General features: G+C 42.5%; 2 protein-coding genes across 2 annotated transcripts; one reads left to right on the top strand and one right to left on the bottom strand.

Moving 5' to 3' along the window:
* Positions 1-1,899: 1,899 nt before the first annotated feature.
* On the bottom strand, positions 1,900-7,572 carry CSUI_000128 (uncharacterized protein). The gene is made up of 3 exons (XM_068060362.1): positions 5,520-7,572; positions 3,940-4,756; positions 1,900-3,343 (listed from the first exon to the last, which is right to left on the bottom strand). Exons 1-3 carry the CDS (start codon positions 6,398-6,400, stop codon positions 2,471-2,473), a joined length of 2,571 nt encoding a protein of 856 aa, XP_067927663.1. The 5' UTR covers positions 6,401-7,572; the 3' UTR covers positions 1,900-2,470.
* Positions 7,573-7,664: 92 nt separating this feature from the next.
* On the top strand, positions 7,665-22,301 carry CSUI_000127 (ap2 domain transcription factor ap2viia-7). The gene is made up of 5 exons (XM_068060361.1): positions 7,665-10,550; positions 11,575-12,238; positions 12,990-16,616; positions 17,220-17,956; positions 19,250-22,301. Exons 1-5 carry the CDS (start codon positions 9,432-9,434, stop codon positions 21,431-21,433), a joined length of 8,331 nt encoding a protein of 2,776 aa, XP_067927662.1. The 5' UTR covers positions 7,665-9,431; the 3' UTR covers positions 21,434-22,301.
* Positions 22,302-24,650: the final 2,349 nt, after the last annotated feature.

Below are 24,650 nucleotides of genomic sequence, written 5' to 3'. Positions count from 1 at the left end.
GTTGTGCAGCGGGCACTACAGAGGCTTCCTTACATTGTCCTTTGCTTGCGCGACGGGCAGCCAGCTCTTCAGTGCTCTGCAGTGCATGTGAACGGGATGGACAGTAAGCAGGTAACTACTAGAGTAACAGTTGATTGAAAGATGCTGTTGAGTTCAGATATTCAAGTGTTGAGGGTGATGCTACCAAAAGCCCTAGTTTTTGTCCACTAGTATCACTCTAGCGGTCTATTTGGGCTTACGAGTTAGCTATCTTTGGAAAGAAGGAGATCTCTCCAGCAAGACGCAAGGGATTTAGCGGCAGCTAGCGGAGAAGTCCGGTCACGGAGCCACAGGGGACGCGAGATTCCTGCCAGGTTGGCCTATAAAGAGACGGGTGAGAGAATTCGTCGCGAGAAACTGTCTGCTATAGTCATTCAAGGAACGGGGGGGGTGAATCAGAACCGGCCTACACGACGTGCCGCCTGAGCCGCATAGTCGCAAGGTAGCTATCTATCTATCTGTCTGGATTGTAACTTCCTCCGATCAGGCCAGTCGAGTAGAACCCACACTCATACAGGCTGAGGCATCACCTATTTTCAGTCCACTTCAAAACTTGCGGCACCGCATCGGACCCTCTAGAATCTCGGTAACTTAGGCTGGGCGTTAAGAACCCAAGCAGTTGCTAGGAGGAGTCGTCATCGTGATAATTGTCATTCGTCATTTTGCGAATGGTTTAAGACCACCAAGAGCTACGGGCCCTGAAGCTCCAAGACGCCAGCCAAGAGAGTAATGCCTCTTATCACGATGAAAAGAACAGACACGAAACCTCTAAGAGAATCAGTACCATTCCTTCTCGTATAGGAGAAGGCGCTAAGGAGGGTTCTCAGCATCCATCGCCTTAAGGGGAGGCCTCTGCCTAACACTCCTGACAAATTTTTCTTCACTCGATCCACTCCAGTCTCAGCGGGGCTATGAGTCTACGCCACGCTCGTCATGCAAAATTTCGCTTTCGGTTTCACACCTTGGAAAGTAGGAACTAGCTTACGATACACATTTTCACGGCGACATAGTCAGACGGGAGAAGAAGATAACTACTTCAATCTTCACCGACACTACTACTACTACGCTAAACTGTCTCTCGATAGCGAACCAAAAGTTCTGGACTGATCGGGAATGAAAAATCGAATCTCCCTCAACTCTAATCGTTCCCACTCCTTCCTCTTCCACAGTATGCGCTTGTCTTGTCCTCTTTCGCATCTCTCTCTCCCTCGAAGCTTATCCATCATGACCAACTACACGCTTCTTTGCTCGCCATCTCCCTATTAAAATGACGATTACTCACTCCTCATGGTAGGCATTCTTTGTCCCACATGTCTACTCAGCATCTCTAGGTGTAGCTGCGCCTATCTATAGGAAAAGATCTACACTCTGGAGGCTCAGGTGGCAACTTCACAGGTCGAGACACTACTCCTTCATTTCTTCGTCGGAAAAGACAGCCTATGTTCGAACTGGATGATTGCTTTCCTCTCGTTGCTCTTTATTTCATTCAAGAAACAAGGAAAGATTGAAAGAGAAGATCTCTTTGACTGCTCCTGCTACTCTTCTTCTTCTTTCTCGCCCTCCAGAGATACCTATCTATCTCTCTGTGTTTACTCTACCCTTTATCTATCTGTCTTTGATCAATCTATCTATCTTTCTCGAATTAGCCTATCTCTCTCTCTCCAAAGCCATAACTCTCAACTTCGATCATCTCCGACTATGAGAAGCCTCATCTTCTGTTTTGACTCCCATCTGTCCCCTTAATAAAGGAGAGACAGAGAGAGAGATGGCTCACGCCATACACATGACGTGAAGAATGTGAAGTTCCAGAGATCGATCGATCCTTGATAGCAAACCTGGCGGAAGGTTCTTTGAATTCGAACCCATACCGAAAATGAAAAAAGAAGAAAAGGAAGGAGAAGAAGACTGGAGCAGTCAAAGCCATTTGAACGTCCTCATCCTCTTAGGATCATCACCATACGTAACTTCCATAGTATGCTATGACACTGAGCACCCAGTGCTAGCTCTCTTGCTAGACTCATGACACCCTTCTATTGTCTGCATTTAGTGGTATACTACACTCTCTTGTTGCTCTCCAAAAAAGCAACGATACACACCGTAAGATGGAAGATGCTACCGAGCTGGGCCAGGAACGTCCCTGACCTTCCCTTGACTTATGAACAGGATAGAATGAATCTTCCTGTTTAAAGCCACTCGATAGGCAAAGCCTTAAATATTCTATCTCTGTCTATGTATGTACCTATCTAGCCGTCTATCTGCCTTTTAAACAATCTATCTATCTATCTACCTTCCTTGCTTTGATCTATCTTCAATCTGTCTATCGGACTCGAACATAATGAAGCAGGTGTATGTACAGTGAGGAGTTCTCTCAGAAATAAATCTTTTCTATCTCTTCGTTTTCTTTTCAAGATGCTTCCGCCTCTTCTACCCCTTAGACGTTTCTTTCTTCTTCTTCTTTCTCTCCAAAACTCTCCTTCTCCTTCTTTTGTTTTGCTTCTTCATTCTTACATCGACTTCTTTCCTCTTCTCTCTGCCCTTCTTCTTCTTTCCTCTCTTCATATCTAGATTCTCTTTCTTTCTCTTCTTCTTTCATCCTCCCCATATCTTCTTTTCTTTCTTTCTCTGGTTTAATCACCCCAGCCGTGGAATCTCTCATATCTTCCTTCTCGCCTGAAGCCTCTACTCTCTTCTTTAGCCCTCCCTCTTCTCTCACACCCTCGCTTCTCCCCATCTTTTCTTCTTCTTCTCTTTCTTCTCTACCTATCCTCTGCGTTTCCATCACGACCACCTCATTCCTTTCCTCTTCTTTCTTTCGACTATCTATCAGTTCAACGTGAGTAGACGTAGCAGAAGTAAAAGAAGAAGAAACAGCTGCTACACAAGAAGAACAAGAGAAGTCTGAACCTTCTCTACATTTCTCTCCCGCGAATCCTCCTCTTGCATGCACTTGTAAAGAGACCTCTTCTTCCTTCGTCTCTCTTTCTTTCTCAAGAGGAAGAGGAAGGAGTAAAGTACCTTGTTGTGCCTGGTAAGATAATTCATGAAGGGCTTTCTGCTTCTTTCCCAAATCATCCCCTTGGCTCTCTTTGTTCTTTTCTTTGTTAGTCTTCAGTAAACGATCCTGCTGGGTTGCGTCTCTTATTTGCTCGGCTATAGCTCGTATATGTCTAACCGTTCGCCGATTCGAAGAGCCAAGAGAAGTTCGCGGGTTCAGTAGACACCGAATGGTCTGGAGCAGATCATCTTCGCTATTCGGCTTGGCTACCCAGACACGCCCTCGCACATTTCCTATACGACGCATGACCTAGAGCAAGAAGAGGAAAAGACATAAGACAGCACCAACAACAACGAAGAAGAAGAAGAGATTGCAAAGAGGAGAAAAAGGAAAGAATCAGCCCAAGAGAAAAGAGAAGAAAGAGACAGATATAAAAAAGAAAGAAGAGATTTGACATGGGTCAATACGGAGATATATGCATGTGAAGGCTTGCTTCTTCTTAGTCGGCGTATAGCTAATAGGGAGAAGGCTTTGGCTGAGGTGAAGAGACACAGACAGCTAGCCACAAGCGAGTGAGTGAGATATAGACGTATCTTTGGATCGGGAGACATCTATACAGCTGTAGGTGGTATAGATGTCTGTATGTCTGGGAAGTAGACAACCTCAAACAAAGCTATAGATCCGGTAGAAGACTTACACCCTATATAAACAGGGTACCAGGTATACGCATATCGATAGATATACATTTATATATACGAAGATATACAGAAAGAAAGAGCTTGAAAAGACACATCCAAGAGACAAAGGAATATACACATGACGTGACGAGGTAGAGAAACAATACAATAAAGCTAACTGTCTCTTTCTTTCTTTCTTTCTTTCTTTCTTTCGTTCTTTCTTCTTACCTTAGACCATTTGCGAGGTTTTCCTGGAGTGAGAAAGACACCCCCAAACCTTTTGAGATCTCCAGCCGCTAAAGACTTTTTTTCTTCTTTCTTCTCTGTCTTTACGCCGACAGATCCTTCTCCTTCTCTTCCTATCATGCCTCCTGCTGGGCTTTGAGAGAACATTCCCCTAGGCTGAGGTGCAGACAACGTCGATGATGCTGATGGGAGTATCGATGCTGAAGGTACTGTCGATGCTGGAGTATAGCTAGCTAGGTTCACACTACCAGGTCCGCCTAGTTGAAGAGCCGTAGAAGAAGAAGAAGAGATAGAAGGAGAAGAAGAAATGCCAAGTGTATTGTTGCTTGATGCGTCTGGATGAAGAGAGATATCCGGGAGTTTCTTATCGTGAGAGAGAGAAGAAAGACTAGGCGATCCGACTCTTGCTAAAGATGAAGACAAAACAGAAGAAGAAGAAGAAAGAGAAGAGGACGAAGAAGCAGAAGAAGAAAGAGAAAGGTTTTCTTGGGTAGAAGGAACCATGGAGTGGCTGTCTGGTAGAGAAGGCTGACTTGTGGGAATAGCTGTAGAAGAAGGTGAAGAAGAGACCGTACTAGCTCGATCACTGGATGAAGAGGAAGAAGAAGAGGAAGGTGACTCGACTATTGTTTGAGAAGGAGAAGAAGAGAGAGGAGCATCAGGAGGTGTACATACACCCTGTGAAGCATGGTCGGGTGGAATATGAGACATTCGACCTGCTGGAGATGCAAGTCTATCGCCGTCCCCGCCCTCTCCTCTGCTGCCGCTCGTATCACCTCTATCGTCTCTTCTTTCTCTTCTACAACGCACAAAAAGGAGAGAAAAGAACAGAAAGAAGAAGAAGAGCGGAGAAAAGAAGGAGAAACAACAAGAGAAAAGGAGAGAAAATGAGAAGAAGTGAAAGAGAGAAAGAATCGTCAAAAAAGGAGTGGGAGCTGTGAGATAATAGAGAAATACACACTTAACTGCGTCACCGTGATTGAATTAGAGAAGGAGGAGAGGAAGTCGCTCCTTTACACCTCTTTAGAAAGAAGAGAAAGAGAAGAGAGAGAGAGAAAGAAAGAAGAAAAGAGAAAGAAAGAAAGAAAGACTTCCGAAGTTCATGAAGCTTCTTCTACGCAATATCGTCGATCGCGCCCCCCCTCCCTCTCTCTCTCTGTGTATGTGTGGATGTATCGATCGAAAGCTATCTATATCTGTCTATTTCTATCTATCCATCTAAGTATCTGCAACTCCCATCTAGCTGCCTTTCTGCCTGTATACGTCAACACCTATCTATCTACGTATCTAACTACAGGGAGATAGATATACATGAGTATCATACATAGATCTTCTACGTAGATGATGAGGGATGTCTGTGTATGTAAAGAGAGACAAAGAGAGACAAAGGGCTATGATAGAGACTGTTTGAACCGCATGCATACAAGGGTTTATCTAGGAAGTGCAGCCAAACAGAAAAGACACCTGCAAGCTAATCATAGACAACAACGATACGGTTCTCTTCCTCTCCTCTTCTTTCTTGATCTTTCTTTAAATTCTTTTCTTCTTCTTCTCTTCCTTACCCCGAATCTCTCGTCGGCTCGCATGCGAAGCAAGAAGAAGTAGGGTGCATGGCCGTCATCTGCATAGAGCTATTTCCTATAGGAGACGTAGAAGAAGAAGAAGAGAGAGGTGGAATAGGATTTCTCTTCTCTATTACAATGGGATCAGGTACAGCAAACATTCTCTCCTCTTCCTCTTCTTCGCCTTCCTCTTTTTCTTTCTCCTCTTGTTCTCTTCCTTGTGGATCGGTCGCGAGGGTATTCTTCTCAGAGTCAGTACCGCCGCCGCTACGTTTGATCTCTTCTCCCCTTGGACGGTTCGATTGATCTACAGAGAGATATAAAGCTGTCTTCTTCTTCGTCTCGATCTCTCTTTCTTCTTCTTGGCAGTAGAGAGACGCCGAAGCCTCTCCAGCCTCTCGATGCGCTACTAGCCACACATGGCTAGTACTACTACTACTACTACCGTCCAGGCTATCCATTGTCCCTTCAGAAGGAAAGACAACGGAGGGTGAAGGAGAGAGAGGAGAAGAAGAAGAGGGAGACTTCTCTTCAGTTTTATCTCCTTTGTCAGGCGTGGTCAGTGGGGTCTTTTCTTCTCCGTGTGATGCGCCATGAGAGGTAGGAAGAAGAAGATCATTGCTTCTATCTTGACGGTCTTTTTCTTCTCTTACGTCTTCTTTTTCTTTTTCTTCTTCTTTGTCTTTCTTTCTTTCTTCTCCTTCTTGCAATGCACCCTGAGGTAATTCTTCTCTCCTCTCCGTTTTCTGCCTTTTCTTCTTCTCCTCTCGGCCGTCCTCTTCTCCTTCTTCTCTTTCTTCTTCTTCTCGTCTACCGGCTACAGCAGCAGGAGGAGGAGAAGAAGAGGAGCATGTAGGAATGTTTTCTTCACGGGTCGCCATGATTCTTCTTCTTCTCCTTTCTTCGACTAGTATCCATCGAAGTGAAAGAAGAGTCTTTCATTCACACTGAGTAAAACAGGAAAGAATGGTAAGACCTACCTCCCCTCATCTATATACATTTCTATATACAGCCTTCATATCCATTTCTCTCTCTCTATATATATACATATATCCTCATGTGTATCCAATCCACACACATCATTCTTATCTCTTTTTGTCTTTCTCTTCTCCTTCGTGCTTTCTTTCTTTTCTCTTTCTTCTTATGTGCGTAGGTGTATGGCTATGTGCACAGAGGAAAGAGAAGCGACACTTGGGCTCGCAAGAGAATGAGACAGGCGAGAAGAAGAAGAAGGAAAAGATCCACTCTTGGAGACGACTTTTTCGTCTTTCTCTAGAGAAGAAAAAGAACACGAGAGAAAGTAAAAGAAAACAAAAAGGATTTGGGGGAGGCTAATGAAAAAGGAGAGAACCCCTTTCTTCTTCTTTCTTTTGCTAAGGTTTCCCTGTGAAAGTAAGACCTTTCTCAGATATCTTAAGGAATCCACACAAGACCGACTTTCTCATTCTCTCTCTCTCTAAGACTTAACAAGTGAAAAGAGAAAAAGAAAGAAAGGAAGAGTGAGAAAGAAAGAAAAGAAGACTTGGGGAATGAGAACTTGAAAGGAAAGAAGAAGCCTAGAGATAGTAAGAGTTTCGGTTGCTTCCTCTAGACTAGAGAAAGATGATGAAGAAGAAAAAGAAAAAGAAGAAATGGCGAAGAGGAACGATGACAGATGGATGGATGAGCTCCCTACGACGAAAAAGGATAGAAAAGAAAGAAGAAAGAGAACAAGGGTTTGACGGAGATAAAGAAGAAAAGTTCAGAAGATTCAAGAGAAGAAAAAGAGATAGATAGGAAAAAACGAACGAAAGAAAGAAAGAAAGAAAGGAAAAGAGGAAAAAGTAGCGATGCTTGTAGAGTTGGGTAGTGAGAGGAGAGGAAAAATGACACATGTAAGTAACGAAGAATATCTTCTTCTCTTCTCTTTGCTTCTCCTTTCTTCTTCTTTTCTTCGCTAGAGAGAAAGAAGAAGAAAGAAACGTACAAAGAGCAGTACGGGAAAGACAAGCAAAGGAGGGAGAGAGAAAGAAAGAAAGAAATATTTCTCTTTTAGGAGAGACAGAAGAGAGACAGAAAAGGGAGAGAGGGAGATACGTGTCTACTTTTCTTGTCCTTTTGCATGTCGTAGTGAAGTGTTTTTCTCTTCTTCTATTTCGTCTTTCTCTCTGCTTCTTTCTTTCTTTCTTTTCATGAGATAATCTATCTTTTTCTTCCGTGTAGCCCATCTACTATCTCTCTATGGTCTCTTCTTTTTTCTCCTTTTTCTCTCTTGCGTAAAGAACGAAAATCTCGATCAAAGAGAAGACAGGAAAAAAGAAAGAAAGAGTGAGAAAGAAAGAAAGAAAGGAACGTGAAGGAAATGAAGAAGAGAAGGTGTCCCCAAGCCTAGCGTAATCAAAACTTGAAGAGAAAAAGAAAAGAAAAAGAAAAGAAAAAGAAAAGAAAAAGAAAAGAAAAAGAAAAGGAAGAGGAAGAAGAGAAAGGAGAGAAATTGAGGTAGGAGGCAGGTGTGGTTTGTTTGTCTTGACTTTGTTACCCAGTCTTTCGTGTGTTCTTCTTTCTCTTCTTTCATTCACCGCTTTTCCTTTCTTTTTCTTCTTCTTCTTCACTTCTCCTTTTCTCTTTCTTCCTCTTATCGTCTTCCACTGAATGCACTCGGAGAAGGAAAGAGGGAGATAAGAGAGAACGAAAGAAGTCTCTCGGGAGGGCAGGTAGAGAGATGGATGTGGATCGGCAAAGAGAGAGACGAGAAGAAGAAGAAGAACGTGCAAAGAGACAGATAGGAATTGAGAAAGAGAAAGATAGATAGAGAGATGAAAGGTAGATAGACATAGGTGTACATAGCTAGATAGCTAGATAGCTAGATAGATGTCTAGCTAGTGTGTCGGTTGTCTACTTTTAGAGAATGACAAGAAGAAGACTGAGACTGATGCTTCTCGCTTTTCGTTCTCTTTTTGATCCTGCCGTTTGGATATGGGAAGATAGATAAAGAGATCGAAGACATCTATAGATCAAAGATAGTTAGGATCTACCTAGCTCAAAGATACTAAGGTAGATAGATTGCTAGATAGGTCTCCTTTCCATTCAATTAGCTCCTCTCCCTTTTCTGTCCGCTACAAGAGGAAAAAGAAGAGAAAGATTTCTCTCTCTTCCTCTCTTTTTTCTTTTCTCTCCTGGACGTTTTCGAGTGAGAGAGAGGGAGAAGAACAACGACGGAGAAGAGGAGAAGGAGAAGGAGAAGGAGGCAGAAAAGGAGAGAGAAGAAGGTCAAAGAACACCCGTAAGTTTGCAAGAAGAAAGGTCAAGAAAGAAAGAAAGAAAAGCCTGAATTCTTGTAGGTATAGTCATTTTAGTAGATCGATGCTGTGTGTGTGTATGCGCATGTATATCCGAAGTGACTTCTCAAAAGAAGAAAGAGAAGAAGAAAAGTCAGAGGAGTGGATGAGAAAGTTTCATTGACTCTTCTTCTTCTCTTAGCAGGGCTGCCGTCTCGTCTCTGTGCTCTTTCAACTCTCTGTCTCTGTCTCTCTTTCAACCTTTCTTCTCCTGGAAAATTTCTCTCTCATCTCTTCTTCTTAAGAAGACCAAGCCACCCTCACAAAGAAGAGGAGAAGAAGAAGAAGAGATAGAAGAAAAGGAAGAAGAAGAAGAGAAGGAAGCAGAGGTTTGTGGGTCAGCTCTTCTTCTTCTTCTTGGCAGGGCAGGGGGTTTTTTTTTGAATTCTTTTCATGTGTGTTGCGTCTCATCGCCTGTCCTCTCCTTGCTTCTTCTTCTCCTCCTCTTTCTTTCTTTCTTCCTTCTCTGGCGAAGAAGAAGTAAGTAAGGTCAAAGGGGAGGAGCTCCATTAGTTCTTTCCTTTCCTTCGTTCTGTTGCATTGCATCTTTGCTTCTTCCTCTTTCTTCTCTGTTCTTTCTCACCCCTAAGGAGAAATGAGTAGCAAAGAAGAAGAAGAGAAAGAAGAAGAAGAAGGCTTAGAGAGAGCTTTATCTTCATCGTCTATATCCACTTCTTCCCCTTGCTCTACGAGTCTTCCTTCTCTCTCTTCTTCTTCCTTTCCTTCTCTTTCTCAGTCCACCCCTCACTCTTCTTATCCCTATCTTACCCACAGAAATTCTCCTATTGCAGCACCCGCCAAAGCCTCCCCTTCTTCTTCTTCTCTTCTCTCTCCTTCTTCTTCTTCTCTTCTCTCTCCTTCTTCTTCTCCTTCTCTTCTCTCTCCTTCTTCTTCTTCTCCTGCCTCATCTTCTACTTGTTCTTTTTCTTCTTCTTCTTCTCCTACGTCTTCTTCCGCAACACGGCACGTTCGGCCGCATGCTCTTCTCGGCTTCGAAAAGAAGAAGAAGAAAGATGAAGAAGAAGATCAGCGAAAAGGTTCTTCTTCTTCTTCCTCTTCCTCCTTCCCTCTTTCCACAACCCTAAGTGGCGTGAAGGACTGCCGTTTTGAGGTGGTCTCTATAGAAGAAGTTGCAAGACGGCGGGGAAAAGAAGTGGCTCGTATCCAAAAGCTTAGCGAGTCTTCCCGTAGAGAGCAAGAAAGGCTAAGACTTCTTTTCCAGAAGCAGTTCGAAAGCGCAAGGCTATCTTCCTCGTCTAAAGGCGGGCGGTGGGAAGGGTGCGGCTGGATGGTCTCTACAAGCAAGAGAAGCTCTCCATCACCGTTGTCACATCATGGAGACAGTCGAAGTGAAAGAAGAAGAAGAAATGGAGAGGAAGAAGAAGAGGAGAATGGCGAAGGAGAAGGAAGGAAGAAAGGAGGAGAAAGGAAAGGATCTATTGCAACAGATAGAGAAATACCAAAACAGAAAGAAGAAGAGAGAAAGAAGAAGAAGAACGGAGGGAAAGATGAAAAGTTCAAGACTAAGAATAAGAAGGAGAAAGAAGAGAACAGGGAGGAGGAGGAGGAGAAGAAAGAGCTTTGGTATCCTTTCATTTACTGTCCTTTCTTCAAGAAGAACGAGCAACAGTATATCTATCGGTATAGACACCCGCGTCTCTATAAGACAATTCTCTCATGTATTCAACAAGGAACTATTCACGACGCCATACAAGTAAATCTACAGCTAGCTTGCTAGCTATCTATAGTCTATCTATCTTTAATCTATCTATCTACCTTGCTCTATCTATCTGTCTATCCATCTATCCCTCTCCTCCTTCATCTTTCTCTCATCGCACATGTGTATGTACACTTCAGGACGTGTACGTGTTTAAAAAAATAGAGAGATGCACTAGAGAAAGCGAAAGTTTGGGCGGTCAAAGATTGATGATAGAGTATTAAGATAGATCAAACACTACAGAGGCCTGTATTTTCTGCTCCCTCTGTAGACCCATGTGTGGGATGTGTCGTCTTTCTATTCCCCTCTCGGCCTCTCTGCTGCGTTCCGATATCTCTCGATATCCGGCGGATAGAGAGAGAGATAGGGAGATAGAGTGAAGACACATAGACAGATTGATAGACATAGACACGGAAAGAGAGAGGTCAAGACCGTACACACTACAGCTATGTATATTGACAAGGTCCAATATGCTTTTTTGTCTTGGTGTATCAATAGAACTACCTAGCTCTATATCTATATATCTATGTGTGTATATATATGTATATATACATGTGTATGTATAGGTAGGTGTGGGTATGTTCGTGTATGTACGTACGTCTCTTCTCGGCTGTACAAATGTGTATGAGTCAGTGTATCTAGATATATATATTACATATATATATATATATCTATATCTATATGTACGTATATATATGTATATATACATGTATGGCTATATCTTTATGCACATGTATGTATATGTGTATATGTGTGGATATGAAGTGTATCATACGTATGTTCGTATGGCGCTTTCTGTAGTGTAGGTGTTGATCCTACTATCCTCAGAGAATCCCGATATGCGAAGGACCTTCCCAGTCTATCTTCCTTCTCTCTCTACTACTTCTCGTTCTCAATCTTCTTCTTCTCTCCCCTATCATCCATCCCCTTTTCATGACCCCTCGTTCCAAGTCTCTCTTTCTCTTTTTCCTTTCTTTTCTTTTTCATCTCTCTTTCTTTCTTTTCTCTTTCTCGTGGGTAGGTGATCGAAGTGACGGATCCTCGGCACCCTGTACGTCTCGTGACTCCTTCGAGTGAAGATGTTTACTCCCTAAGATACACGGGTCCCCTCATCCCTGCAGACCATCGAGATCGCATTATATTCGGAGAATACACAGGCTACGTAGGAAATGATGAAGAAATTCTGCAGTCGGTTCGTCTGCACCAAAGAAAAGATGAAGAAAAGAAAAGACCAGGAAAGGCGAAAGAAAGAGAAAGAAGAAGAGGAAAGAGCTCTTCTTCTTCTATGTCGTTTTTCCCGGAGTACTGCTTTCAGTTGAAGTTTCATAGAGATGCTTTTCGCTACCCACATGCTGTGGTTCATGAAGAAGCGAAAAGTCGACAAAAGAGCAGCGGGAAGAAGTGGACTCTCGTCAGTCATCGGGATAAAGAGATAGAAGAGGACAAAATGAAGAAAGGAAGAAGAGAAGAAGGTAGCCGGATGACGTACGGAGATGAAAAGATGAAGAAGAATGAGATGGAAAAGAACCGAGATATCCAGATTGCTCCAGAAGAAAAGAAGGATGCGGAGAAGGAGAAGAAGAAGAAGATAGAAAGATGTGAAGGAGAAGGAGGAGCAGGAGAGAAAGAAGAAAAAGATGACGAAGAAGAAGAAGAAGAGAGAGAGATGGAGATAGACAGGCCGGGTAGGAAGACATAGATACATTAAAGAAAGATAGATTAAAGAAAGATAGATAGATAGATAGATGAAGGAGATGGATTGGCGGCAGTTATGACGGGTGATAGGGGAGAGTGGATTGAAGTGAAGAAAAGAGGAGGAGAAGAAGAAGAAGGAGAGAACGCATTAGCTTTTTGGCTTCTCTCTTTCATAGGTAGAAGATGTAGAGAGTTCTAAATGGACGTTATGCAAATCGACACATGTGTGTATCTATCCCCTCAGTCTATCTATCCACTTACTGGAGTCACCTTTCTACCTATCTTTCATCTCTCTCCCTATCTAAACCTAGATATGTATCTATATATACAATGTATTCACCTATCGACGCCTCTTTCATCTCTCTCTGTGTAGGTACATACATATATGTATATATATATACATATATGTATGGATGAACCTACATATACGTGATTCGGCTCGTCTCCCACTGTGTATCTCGGAGTCTATAGTGTAGATGTATATAGATAGATGGATAGCTCGATATACACGCATATCCACGTGTATCTGTCTGCATACATAGATGTATAGGTATGTCTGTAGATGTATGTGTCTATATATATATATATGTATATGTGTATCTGCCTACGAGGTGTTTTTTCGCCTAGCATTTTGCATGTGTTTCTGAACCCTCTCTCAAGTCACTTCGCGACCACTTTCTCTCTCATTCTTTCTTTCTTTCTTTTTCTTTCTTTCTTTCTGTCTCTCTCATTCTCCGGCAGCATCCCTGGAGAACTCCGATCGAGCCAAGAAGACGCTAAAGAGAGCGAATTCCCGAGGGCTTTCATGCCTTCCTTCTTCTTCTTCTTCGTGCCGAGAGATAGTTTCTATTCCCCACGATGAGACGTATGCGGTGGATAGTACGGTCTGTTTCAATGAGTTGAGTTTGCTGAATCACTTTCAAGGTGTGGACCTTTTTGATAGGCGAAAGTATCGTATCAACTCGGAGTGGCAAGTAGTCTATATCGATGCCTGGCCCCACATCATTCTCACGTCTATCCCAGGCGTCGCTATTTATCCTGGGGAGGAGCTACTCGCTGACTTTGGCTATGACTGGTTTACCCAGATCAATAGACACTGCATGCGCTTCTGTCGGAAGAAACTTCTGAAAGAATACAGGAGAAGGGAGCAACGCGAGAAGGATGAGAAAGGCAAAGTTCAAGGTGAGAAAGAAACCGAAGAGGAAGAGAACAGGAAAGAAAAAGATGAGAAAGAAGAAAAAGAAGAGCTCTCTTCGTCTTTGGATCGTGAAGGAAGAAGACGAAGAAGAAGAGAGGAGGAAAGAGATGAGAGTAGGGACTTATCGATCAAAAATGACGGGACAGAGAGGGCAGAAGATAAAGAGGGCCGTAGAAAGAAAGAACAAGAGACTATAGAAGAAGAAGAAGAGACAGAAGATGAAGAAGAGACAGAAGATGAAGAAGAGGATGAAGATATAGATCAAGTATGCCATCTATGTTATAGTACTGATAGGAGACCTGCGTCGCCGTTGTCTATTTCTATTTCTCCTTCTTCTTCTTCTCGCTTTCCACATGCAGCTGGCGCGAGTCATGGCCCCGAAGACGGGCTGGCCTTTGGAGGTCCAGATGAAAGAGAAGGAGAAAAGAAGAATAGAGAGAAGAGACAGCAGCATGCATCTACGGACCAAAGTGTCGCTCCTTCTTCTCGGACTCCCTCGTGTGAAGGAGCTATCTCAACTCCGGAGGTAAGCTCTTGTCCTATAAAGGAAGAAAGAGGCAAGGAAATACACACCGAAACAGATAGGAATCGTGACGATTGCTCAAGAGAAAAAGAAGAAGATGGGAGGAGAGAAGAAGAGGAAGAAGATGAAGACAAGAAGAAGACGGGAGAGGAGGAGAAGAAGAGAAGAGAATATGATAATGATGATAGTGGCAGTGAAGAGGGAGAAGAAGAAGAAGAGGAAGAGAGTTTGAAGAAGAAGAAGAAGAAGCGACGAAGAGAAAGAGAAGAAAAAGAAGAAGAAGAGAAGGGAGAATGGTGTAATGGGGAGGTAGACGGATGGAAGAAGAAGAAGGAGAGAGAAGAAAGTGCGGCTGGAGCGACAGATGAAGGAGCTACCATTCTCTGTGATGGCTGTAACGAAGCGTATCATTTGAAGTGTCTCTATCGTGTAGGAGGTGTTCTCCCATCGGATGAATATGAATGGTACTGCCCTCTATGTCTCTCCTTTGCAGAGCGTGTCTATACATCGAAGAGAAGAGCAGATCTTTCTCTCTCCTCTTCTTCTTTCTCTCCCAAAGAAGGTGAGAAAGATGGTACATGCAGACAAGAGAATGATGATACTAATCATTATGAGATCTCTCTATCTCGACCTTCTTCTCCTTCTCGTCAAGTTCTTCTTCCTTCTTCTTCTCCTCTCTCTTCTTCTTCCTCCTTTTCGTCTTCCCTTTCTCGTAGAAGAGAAGTGCTGCTTCGTCCTTCTTCTTCTTCGATGGTCTCTTCCTTCTCAGGTGATGTCTCTCTTCTTTCTCCTCCTCGTCGAGATAACCTCTCTTGTCTCCTCCCTTCTTCTTCTTCTTCTTCTTTTCCAAAGGATCATAGAGAGACCTTCTCCAAGCATCCTCCTCCTCTTCATCTCTGTCATCCCCCTCACTCTTCATCTTCTCTTCTTCTTCCTCCTCCTCCTAGCTCTTCTTCTTGTTCACACCATCTAGCTTCTTCTTCTCCTCCTTCCTCAAGCTCAGCCTTAAGAGGCCCTGTCAGCTGTTCTATTAGAGATAAAGAGAAAGATATCGATGCAGACACTTCTCTCTCTGAAGCTTTCGTCCCGTCTCCTATCGCAAATCAACCTTCTTCTCTGGTCGATAAAATAATTTCTTCTGTCTCTTCTCCTCAAAATATGCAAGTCCATCTTTCAATGAAAGAGACAGGTGCGATAGATGGGACAGGAGAAGAGAGTTCTTTTCCAACTCGTGTTTTGCTTGAAGAGGCAGAGAATGATCATAGGAAAGAGACGAAGGGTGCCGACGCCAAGAGAAGAAAGGATTGCGTAGGAAAGAAGTTACCTGAGAGAAGAGAGAGAGAAGAGAAGGAGGAGGAGAGTGGGAGGTGCACGGGGGGAGAAGCGGAGGAAGAAGAAAAGAAAGAAGATGCAGACAACTTGGTGAAAGAAGAAAGAAAAGAAGAAGAGGGAGAAGAAGAAAGAGAAAGAGAGGAGGAAGAAGAAGGAGATGAAAGAAGTCGAAGTGAGAAACGCCTTTCTAGCCCTGTCTCTTCATTGGATCCTTCATCTTCTTTCTTATCTCTTTCTTCTTCCTCTTCAGGGCTCGCGTCATCTCTTTCTTCTTTTTTATCCTGTTCATATCCTGATCGATCTTCGAGACTTTCTTCTTCATCTCTCCAGGCTTTCCACTCTACCAGACCCGCTCAGACAGCTTCTGCCTTTTCTTCTTCTTCTTCTTCTCCTTCGTCTTCTCCATGCATTGTCATATCACCTTCCTTTTCTTCTTATGGAGGAGAGAGGCCTTCTCTTCTCACCAAACCTGCCCCTCTCTCTTCTTCGATTTCTATCTCTCCTGCGGATACAGTGCATTCCCATCATACACCTATCCGTGAGTCTTCTCTTCAGGAAACGACCCGTGCCTCTTCTTCTTTTCCTTCTCCAGCTCATTCTTTGTCGCCTTCTTTCTTATCATCTTGTCCTTCTTCTGTCTATGCTGTTTCTTCTTCTCCGACTTCGCGTCTTTCTCCGTCGATTGTCTCTCTGTCTCCTTCTTCTGTCTCCTCTGTACATACACCTCTTCACTCCCCCTCTTCCAGACACGACAAAGAAAAAGAAAAAGAAGAAGCAAAGAAATCTTCTTCAGACAAACATACACACCATGAAAGAGAAGAAAAAGAAGAAGAACACGAAGAAGATGAAGAAATTCATTATGATGGCGAGACACAACATATACACTCTTCTTCTACCTCACCTTCTTCTCCTTCTACTTCTTCTTCTACCTCTCTTTCTTCTTCCTCTTCTTCTACTTCTCCTTCTTCTTCTCTGTTCCATGTGTCGAAGCCCCACTATATTTATTCGTCTATCGCTGAAGCCTATTCATCTAAGAGAAAGAAAGTCCGTGTCTCGCCTTCTCATTCTTTTGGAGACATGACTGAGGCAGAAAGAAAAGGCCTAGCATCGACGTGCACTCCTACCTTTCCTCTCGATTCTTCGCATCTTCGTATTCTCCTTCCTTGTAAAGCATGCTATCGACGTTACGGCCAGCTAGCTAACGGTGTCTTATGTCGCGTCTATCGCATGCACCTAGGAAGATCTTACTCCGACTCCGGAGAGAAATTCGCGACGGATACCCCCATTGATATATGTCGTGATATCATAAAAGCATGTAAGTCTCTCTCTCTTCCTTTCTCTTAAGTCGCTCTCTTCATTATTCAGACGTAGAAGATGGATGACAAGAAAGAGTGAGAAAGAAAGAAGAGGGTGGGAGCTACCCTACCCGTCTAGAGGAGAGAGAGATGCTTGTCTGCAGGAAAGGATGGCTGCTAGGTATCTTCTGTTGAGCGTGAAAGAGAGAGCAAAGGCTTGCTAGCTAGCTACTCATCGAGGTCTCTGGATGTGAAAAGGCTGAAGAGACGTCTCGTGTCCCTGGGGAAGAAAAAAACACTCTCTCTTATACATATGCATATATATATATATATATATGCATATAGCTGGGTAATGTTGCCATATAGATAGATAGATAGATAGGTAGATAGATAGATAGATAGATTAAAGATAGATAGATAGATAGCCTTAACTCCGTGGTATACGAATGTACCCAGCTATACGTACATATATATATATATATATATATGTATCTACATGCGGCGGATGGAGTGACTGTTTCTTCTCGTGTTTGAATGATCTACATGCGAGGACGATGAAGATGAGGAGGAGAAGGAAATGTCTTTCTTTCTTTCTTCTTTGTTTCTTTGTTCTCTTTTCTTAGTGAGGAATGTCATCCTCGATTACCGACGCCGAGAATTACTTGAGAGAGAAGAAAGAGAGATTTTCTCCCCTTCCCCAGGAAGCAAAAGAAAAAGAAGAAGATACGAGGAGCTGCATTTGAACGAAAGAACGGCCGCGCCTCAAACTTCCCTCCTAGGAGGACGGGAACCTCCTGTCATTCCTTCGACTTACGAAGAGTCTTCTTCTTCTTCTTCCTCTTTTTCTTATCGTGAAGAATCCCATCGGGATGAGAGATCTTCTCTCTCTTCTCGATCACCCACCTCATCTTCATCCTCTTCCTCTTCTTCGTCGTTGTTTCTCTCAGAGAGAAAGGCAGGGACAGATGGAAGAGAAGAGAAGGAAGAAGAGAGAACAGAGAAGAAGAAGAAGAAAAAGATCTCCACCTGTATACCTAGTGATGCTTTCAGACCAGCTTCGTATCTTTCGCTTCCTTCTCTCCGTCCCTCTTGCTTTTCTTCTTCTTCTTCCGTGCCACAAGGAAAAGAAGATCTTTTACAAGCAAAAGAGAAAGAAGAGGAGGAAGACATGAAGAAGAAAAGGAAGAGAGAAATCCAGATTGATGGTCTTGAACAAGCACGGGGCTTCTCTTCTTCTCTTTCTTCTTCTTCTTATCCTTTTGTTCCTCTTCTTGGCGTTTATCTCGGACTTACGACCTTCGAGAAAAGAAGAAGCAGAAGCATTCAAATCAATTACACAACGAAGCCTGTCTCCACGCTGGTAAGGCTCATCTACAAATACACATGCATGCACTATATATATATATATGTATGTGAACATACATATATATATACATACATACACGTATATGTGTATACGGATGGGGAAAGTCCCATTTATCTAGACATACACGCACAATCTTTTACTTTCTCTCTATCCATCTATCTATATGTATATGTGTATACGGATGGAAGTCCATAGATGCCGGTATACAGAGAGGTGTATATAAACATCTCTATATGTGCGTATATGTATATGTCTTGATGAATATGAATGTGCATGCGAAAGGATGATAGCAGAGCGGCCTAATAGAGGGGGATTTTATGACAGATAGAAGTGCATGGCGCACTCTGGGAAGAAATGACAGGCCTTTAAGAGAAAGAAGATCACTACGACGAGTCGCAAGGTTGCTGGTTTTTTTTTCTTCTTCTTCTTCAAGAGATTTCTTTGACTTTTTCTTTCTCTTCATATTATGTAAAGACGATAGATAGACAAACGTGCATCTGCCTCACAAGGCCCTGCTTATCATCCACTTCATAGATATACTGCGCCGGACGGAAGGATGCACGCATGTCTAGACGTACATATACACATATGTCTCTGTAGTTATGTATATATGTGTATGTGCTCGGGTGTATTTCTTTGGCGATGTGGAAATGACAGGGGAGAGTCCTCGGATTGAGAAAGACCATTCAAAAGAACAAGAAGAAAAGCAAGAAGGCAGAAGGAGAGTTGATTGCGGTGTTGCCCTTCAATGAAATTTTAGTCAAGTATGAAGGAAGAAAAAAGAGCAACACAAACGCAGGAAAGAGAAAGAAAGGCGGAAAGGTAAGAAAGAAAGAAAGAGAGAATGATGAGACGTCTCTTCTTTTTCTTTGTCTTTGAATTGTCTCGTCTTTCTGTTTGTTTGTGGAAGGGTAGATTTTCTCCACATTCATCGACACCTCGCCAGACAGTAGCATATCTCTATAGAGAGATCATATGTGTATATGCATGTATATAAGTATGCAGATATCGACTTATATACTCGGAAAGGTATTTGTATGTGGACGAGTCGATACTTTGTCTTGTGTATGTATGTGAATAGAAGAGGCGATAACTTACATCTTTCTTCTTTCATGACTTTTGAACTTTTTTCTCTTAAGATCTCTTTATGAATCTCCTTCCTCCCTCATGTATTCGATTGGATTGATCAGGATCATCACATACAGATTCATACATGCATAGATTTCATCCCTCCTTTCTTCCTTTCTTTCTCCGTTCTTCTTCTCTTTGTTTATGTTCTTTGATCAGGAGAGTAGATATGTGGGGGGGAATGAAGAAGAAGAAGAAGGCGAGTATGAATGGATTGACTTAGAATTGTTCTTAAGGCATCTTACATGGAGAGCAGAGGGAGATAGAGAAACGGTCTCTCCTTCTTCTCTTCATCTGAAAGACGCTGTTTCGGGTTCTAAAGGTCTTCTTCTTCCTTCTTCTGGTAGAAAGAAAGGAAGTCCACGAGAGAAAGAAGCACCTTTCTTCTTTGTCTCTGATATGAAAGATTTCGTCGCCTCCTACCCTTCTTCGTCTTTGGTCTGCCTTTCTCAGCAGTTTCTTTCTTCGGAGAGCACGGCGATAGGAAGAGAGAGAAATAATCTTCATTCTCTTGCTTCTCAGGCTTCTTATCAGATGAACTTGCCTCTATTCTCTTCTCTCTTTCGCCAATCTTCTTCAGCAACAGGTTTCTACACGAAAAAGGGGAATTCTCTTCTTCTTCTTCAGAAAGACGAAGAAGAAGAAGAGAAAAGAGGTGGATATCGAAGCTGCTGTTGTCGAGACTGTCTCGAGTATCGAGCTTGGGTGTGTCGATGGTTAGCTGAATTTCATCTCTATAGTGGCTATGACTTTGAAGCTTCTTCAAAGATAAGGAAGCTCTCTTCTCCACATCGAGGTGCACGAGAAGAAGAAAAAGAAGAAAAGAAAGAGAAAATAATGGTAGAAGAAGAAAAGGAAAGAAAGGATAAGACATTGTTTCTTGGACCTTCTTATCAAGAAAAGATTGAAGAGAGAGAGATTATCGGAGAGAAGAAAGAAGAAGAAGAAGAAAGAAGAAGAAGATACGATGAAGAGCTCAGGTTATTCTTGTCTTTGTTTTCGTTAGCCCATCCAATTTCTTTTCGTGATCCGAAGGCTTTTTCTTCTTCTTCTCTTCGAAAGAGAGAGAAGAAGACTAATGCATGTCTTATTCCTCTTCAGGAGGTCGGTAAGAAAGAAGAGAATCGCTTTCCTAAGTTCTTAAAGAGACACGACTACGCCGTGTCACATGCAGGTCTAGCCTTTACTCAGAGCTGTAATACTGTCGACCAGTTTCTTAAGATCAAAGAAAAAAGAGAAGATGCTACCTTCTCTTCTTCTATGTTTTCTTCTTCTCTCCCTTCTTCTTCTTCTTCTTCTCTGACTATTCGAGTTGATGAGAGAGACGGACGAGTCGTCTGGGAAGAGGAGGAAGAAGAAGAAGGAATCTATGAAGAGGTGGGGAAGGAGGAGGAGAAGAAGAAGAGGAAAGAAGAGAATGAAGAACCCGTGAACAGTGAAAGAGAGAGACACAGGTGTCTGTTGGAGAAATGCACAGAGAAGGATATCTTTTTCTTGATCTCGTCTCTTATTCCTATCTTTTCACGGATTCTCATGAAGAAAGAAGATAAAGAAAAGCCTTCATCCATACAAGACCTCTCTTCTCCTGCTTCCCTGCTCTCCTCTTCTTCTTCTTTTCTTCCTCTCCATCATGGTCTTCCTTCTTCTACTTCTCTTGGTTCTCTTGATCGTCTTTCTTCTTCTTCTCGGGGGTGTGTTGTATCTTCCCAAGTGAATGAGAAGGAGGAGAAGGAGAAATCTTTTTCCCAACACACAACGGACTTCTTCTCTTCCCACTTTCTGTCTGGAGCTTCTTCATCTTCTTCTTCGTTCTTATCATCGACGCATGTCTCAAAGAGAAAGCTTCTGAAGGATTGGTTAGGGTGCCTAGGAAGAAGAGGCGGAAAAGAAGAAGAAGAAGAAAAGGAAGGAAAAGAAAGGAGAGGAAGAAAAGAAGAAGAAGAGGAGAGTTGTGGGGTGTACTTCACACCTCCTCCCTTGAGTCTCTTTCTATCTTATGACGAGGAACTTGAAATAGATAAGGAGGAAGAAGAAGAAGAAGAGACCGAGAGAGATAGATCTTCTTCTTCTTCGACTGATATAGGAGAGAGAGAAGAGGGAAAACAAGAAAATCTTCAGATTTACTCCCGTCATAAATCATGCAGATACTTGTCTCTTGCTTCCTTCATTCTAACTGAAAGACTCTGTGGTCGATATAATGCTTTACTACTGCATAACTCTCGTAAAATCTATCATCACGCAGATGAAAGAAATGAACGACCTCCTCCGGTTCTCTCTCTCGTTCCTTTCTCTTCTTCGAGACAGGATGAAAGAGAGAGAGAGAGAAAGAAGAGAGTAAGGTGATAAAGAAAGAGGGAGATCTCTCTGTCTCCCTCTCTCAAGAAGTAGAAGAGATGATGAAGACCTCCTCTTCTTCCGAACGGCCTCTCAAAAGGGAGGTAAAGGAAGTAACAACGTCCTTTTCTCAAGAGAAAAAAGAGGAAGAAGAAGAAGAAAGAGAGAAAGAAAAAGAAGAGAAGGAAGGTGCTTGTTGTGGAGAGAGAGAGAGAAACAAAGATGATCTACAACATGACCTTCATTCTCTTAATCTAAGAAACGACACACCCACGAATCTCTCTCTCCCCTCTATCTCTTCATCTTCTCTTCCCTCTATCTCTTCATCTTCTCTCCCCTCTATCTCTTCATCTTCTCTCCCATCTATTTCTTCATCTTCTCTCCCATCTATCTCTTCATCTTCTCTTCCCTCTACCTCTTCATCGTCTCTTCCATCTATATCTTCTTCATCTCCTTCTTCTTTGTCTCTTCGTGGCGAAGAAAGAGGAGACGTCCACAACCTAAATATCGACACTGAAGAAGAGGCCAAGAAAGAGAAAGAAAAAGAGGAGAAGGAAAGAAAAGACCATAGTAGAAGAAAAGAAGATGAAACAAGTGATTTGACTTTTTGCTCTAATGTTGACGAGGTGACGGTGGAAAGGACAGAGGACAGGTTTCTACAACAGAGAGTAGACAAGATCGCTCATCTATGGATCAGATAGAGAGAAAGCTTCTTCTCTTTCTTGCTTCTTTCTGAAAGAGAAAAAGGTTTGTTCTTTTAGCAGATTCCGTACCCCTTGATCCGCTCGAGTATATACATACATATACATGTATAGGTAGATGTAGGTATATACACCTCAAAAAGAAGGTGTATATATAACCCGTGAACAGAAGACACGTCTCTATGTATATATATATATATATACATCTATCTATCTATATATAGAGAGAGATATATATAGATAGATAGATGTATAGATGTGTGTGTGTATGTCTAAAGATCTATGAGTCGCTGCATGTGGTGTCTGCTCTTTCTTTGACTGGATGAAGGTGGAAAACCGAAGAAGCGAGTGAAGAGTCACCTCAGGGACAAAAGAAGAAGAGAAAGGAACAGCAAGAAGAAGAAGAAGAGAAATAAGAAAAAGCGAGAAGAAGAAGAAGAAGAAGAAGAAGAAGAAAAAGAAAGAGGAGTCGAGTGAGACAGTTGGGTGCGCAAAGAGGAGAAAAGACGAGAAGAATCCCCGGAGAAGGTTGTCTTGTGTTGGTTTCGTTAGTAGGGAGGGAAGATCTCTTCAATATGAAGACATCTCTGTGCCTCTATTCTTCTATCTTTCTTTTTTCTTCTTTCTTTCTTCGTTCTTTAGCAGGTAGGCACAGAATGGTCTCCAGAGATAAACGCACGTCTCTTACTCTTTCGGGCTTTCGGTATGAGAGCTTCTCCTGTCTATCGATGGACGTAACCTACCTAGCATACTCTTGCAGGGTGTATGTACAGCTCGTTGTCTTTTGTAGAGAATGTATTCCTGTGTGAAAGGTGCTTATGAATAATTATGACAACAAGGTAGGGAGATAGGTAGGTAGGAATAAGATGAAATGTCGAGAAGCTACAGAGATGGTCAGATAAAGAGCTTATAGTAGTAGGTAAGTAGTTAGCTTCGGGAAAACTCTGTTTTTTATATCTCGAGCGATGACGGCTTCAAGTGTACAGACAGCTGATGAAAATGCGCATGCGAACTCAAGCCATTTTTTTCTCGCTCTTTTTCTGTCCTTATTTTCTATATCTTTCTTTCCTTCCGTTCCCTTCAATTTCGTGAGAGCTCGAGGTTTTCTTGTAGGGTTGAAGAATGCGATGGGCTGTCTGTCCGTCTCTTCCGTCTTCATTTGCATGCGTCCATTTCCGTTCCAGATAGCAGGAGACCGCTTCTCTTGTTTGGCTCATGCGAGTAGATTCAGAGAAAGGAAAAACTGTTCTTTGTTTCGTCCGAGATATCAAAGAAAGAAGAAAGGAGCAGGAGGGGGTGCATTGATGCTGTTGTGGCTCTCCGAAAGATATAAGGTGTAGAGAGAAAGTCCGTCTCTATCCAAGTCTCGAGCGAGCGGCTTCTAAACGATTGCGTAAGGTGAATGATGTGTATAGACATGTACAGAGGTCTATATATAGATCTACATGTCTAGGTTCGTATGTGCATGTAACGTGTAGCTTGTATAACGCGATACATCTTTATGTTAATTAGCGTGTACGTATGTACATACCTAGATACAGAAGTGTATACACATGCACATAGATGTGTTCATATATACATACAAATCTCGAAAGGGACCGAGCTTCTATGGATTAATTGAGAAAAACAGCACAGGTGTGCGCTTGACGACCCTACAAGTCATCCTTCTCCTCGTACCGTGTACATACACCTGTTTTGTGCTTGTCTCTTCACATGTTCGATCGGTGAGAAGAACTAAGACTTGAAGAGATGGAGAAAAACGTCTTTCTTTTTCCCTCTGGAAGATAGATACGGGAGCAGGACGCTCATTCCCGTAGACGACAACCCTGAGGGCGCTAAGAAAGAGAGAGAAAGAGAGATAGAAAGAGAAAGGTGTATCGTCGAGCAAATAGAAGAGAGGAGATTCGTAAAGGTTCGTTCCATCTAGAAGTCTGTCTGTCTGTCCGTTCTTTTTCTTATTGTCATCTCCATTTCCAAGTCATTCTCTGAGTGTGTATAGACAAAGCTGATATACAGCTAGCTAGGCACTGGGAAGGAGGAGGAGAAGAGGAAGACACAAGACTGCTTTTCTTTCTCCGTAATTCGTGGGAGATGTAAGAAGCCAAATATCCATACACACCTGTCTGTAGAGACACCGTGTACACATCGTACATAGAGACCGCATAGCTATGAAACATATACAGGTGAAGAGATACAGAGGAAGAGAGAGACGCACCATACATAGCGTCTACGTGAGACAGTAAAGGCGGCCAAAGGGAGGCAGCCTACGCTTCGGCCTTTTATATGCGAACACTCGCACACTTGTACACACCTATATGGAGGTATCGATGTCTTAGATAGATAGATAGATAAAGGATAGATAGATAGATAGATAGATAGATTAAAGATAGATAGATGGATAGATATAAGTTAGACAGATAGATAGATAGATTAAAGATAGATAGATAGATTAAAGATAGATAGATAGATTAAAGATAGATAGATAGATAGATAGATTAAAGATAGATAGATAGATAAAGATAGAT

This window comes from Cystoisospora suis, assembly GCF_002600585.1.
Source record: "Cystoisospora suis strain Wien I chromosome Unknown contig_56, whole genome shotgun sequence".
Classification (NCBI taxonomy): Eukaryota; Apicomplexa; class Conoidasida; order Eucoccidiorida; family Sarcocystidae; genus Cystoisospora; species Cystoisospora suis.
Note: the sequence above shows the minus strand (reverse complement) of the source record. Positions and strands in the feature narration are given on the sequence as shown.

What these genes read in the sequence shown, in the direction of transcription:
- CSUI_000128 (XM_068060362.1), bottom strand. Translation starts at nt 6,400, where the DNA reads ATGGCGACCCGTGAAGAAAACATTCCTACATGCTCCTCTTCTTCTCCT. An exon ending in GAGCCGACGAGAGATTCGGG is followed by an intron (nt 4,757 to 5,519) that starts GTAAGGAAGAGA and finishes TGTGCGTTGTAG; the next exon opens with AAGAGAAAGAAGAGACGATA. An exon ending in AACCTCGCAAATGGTCTAAG is followed by an intron (nt 3,344 to 3,939) that starts GTAAGAAGAAAG and finishes TTCTTGCTCTAG; the next exon opens with GTCATGCGTCGTATAGGAAA.
- CSUI_000127 (XM_068060361.1), top strand. Translation starts at nt 9,432, where the DNA reads ATGAGTAGCAAAGAAGAAGAAGAGAAAGAAGAAGAAGAAGGCTTAGAG. An exon ending in TCGTGATATCATAAAAGCAT is followed by an intron (nt 16,617 to 17,219) that starts GTAAGTCTCTCT and finishes CTCTTTTCTTAG; the next exon opens with TGAGGAATGTCATCCTCGAT. An exon ending in CGAAGCCTGTCTCCACGCTG is followed by an intron (nt 17,957 to 19,249) that starts GTAAGGCTCATC and finishes TTCTTTGATCAG; the next exon opens with GAGAGTAGATATGTGGGGGG.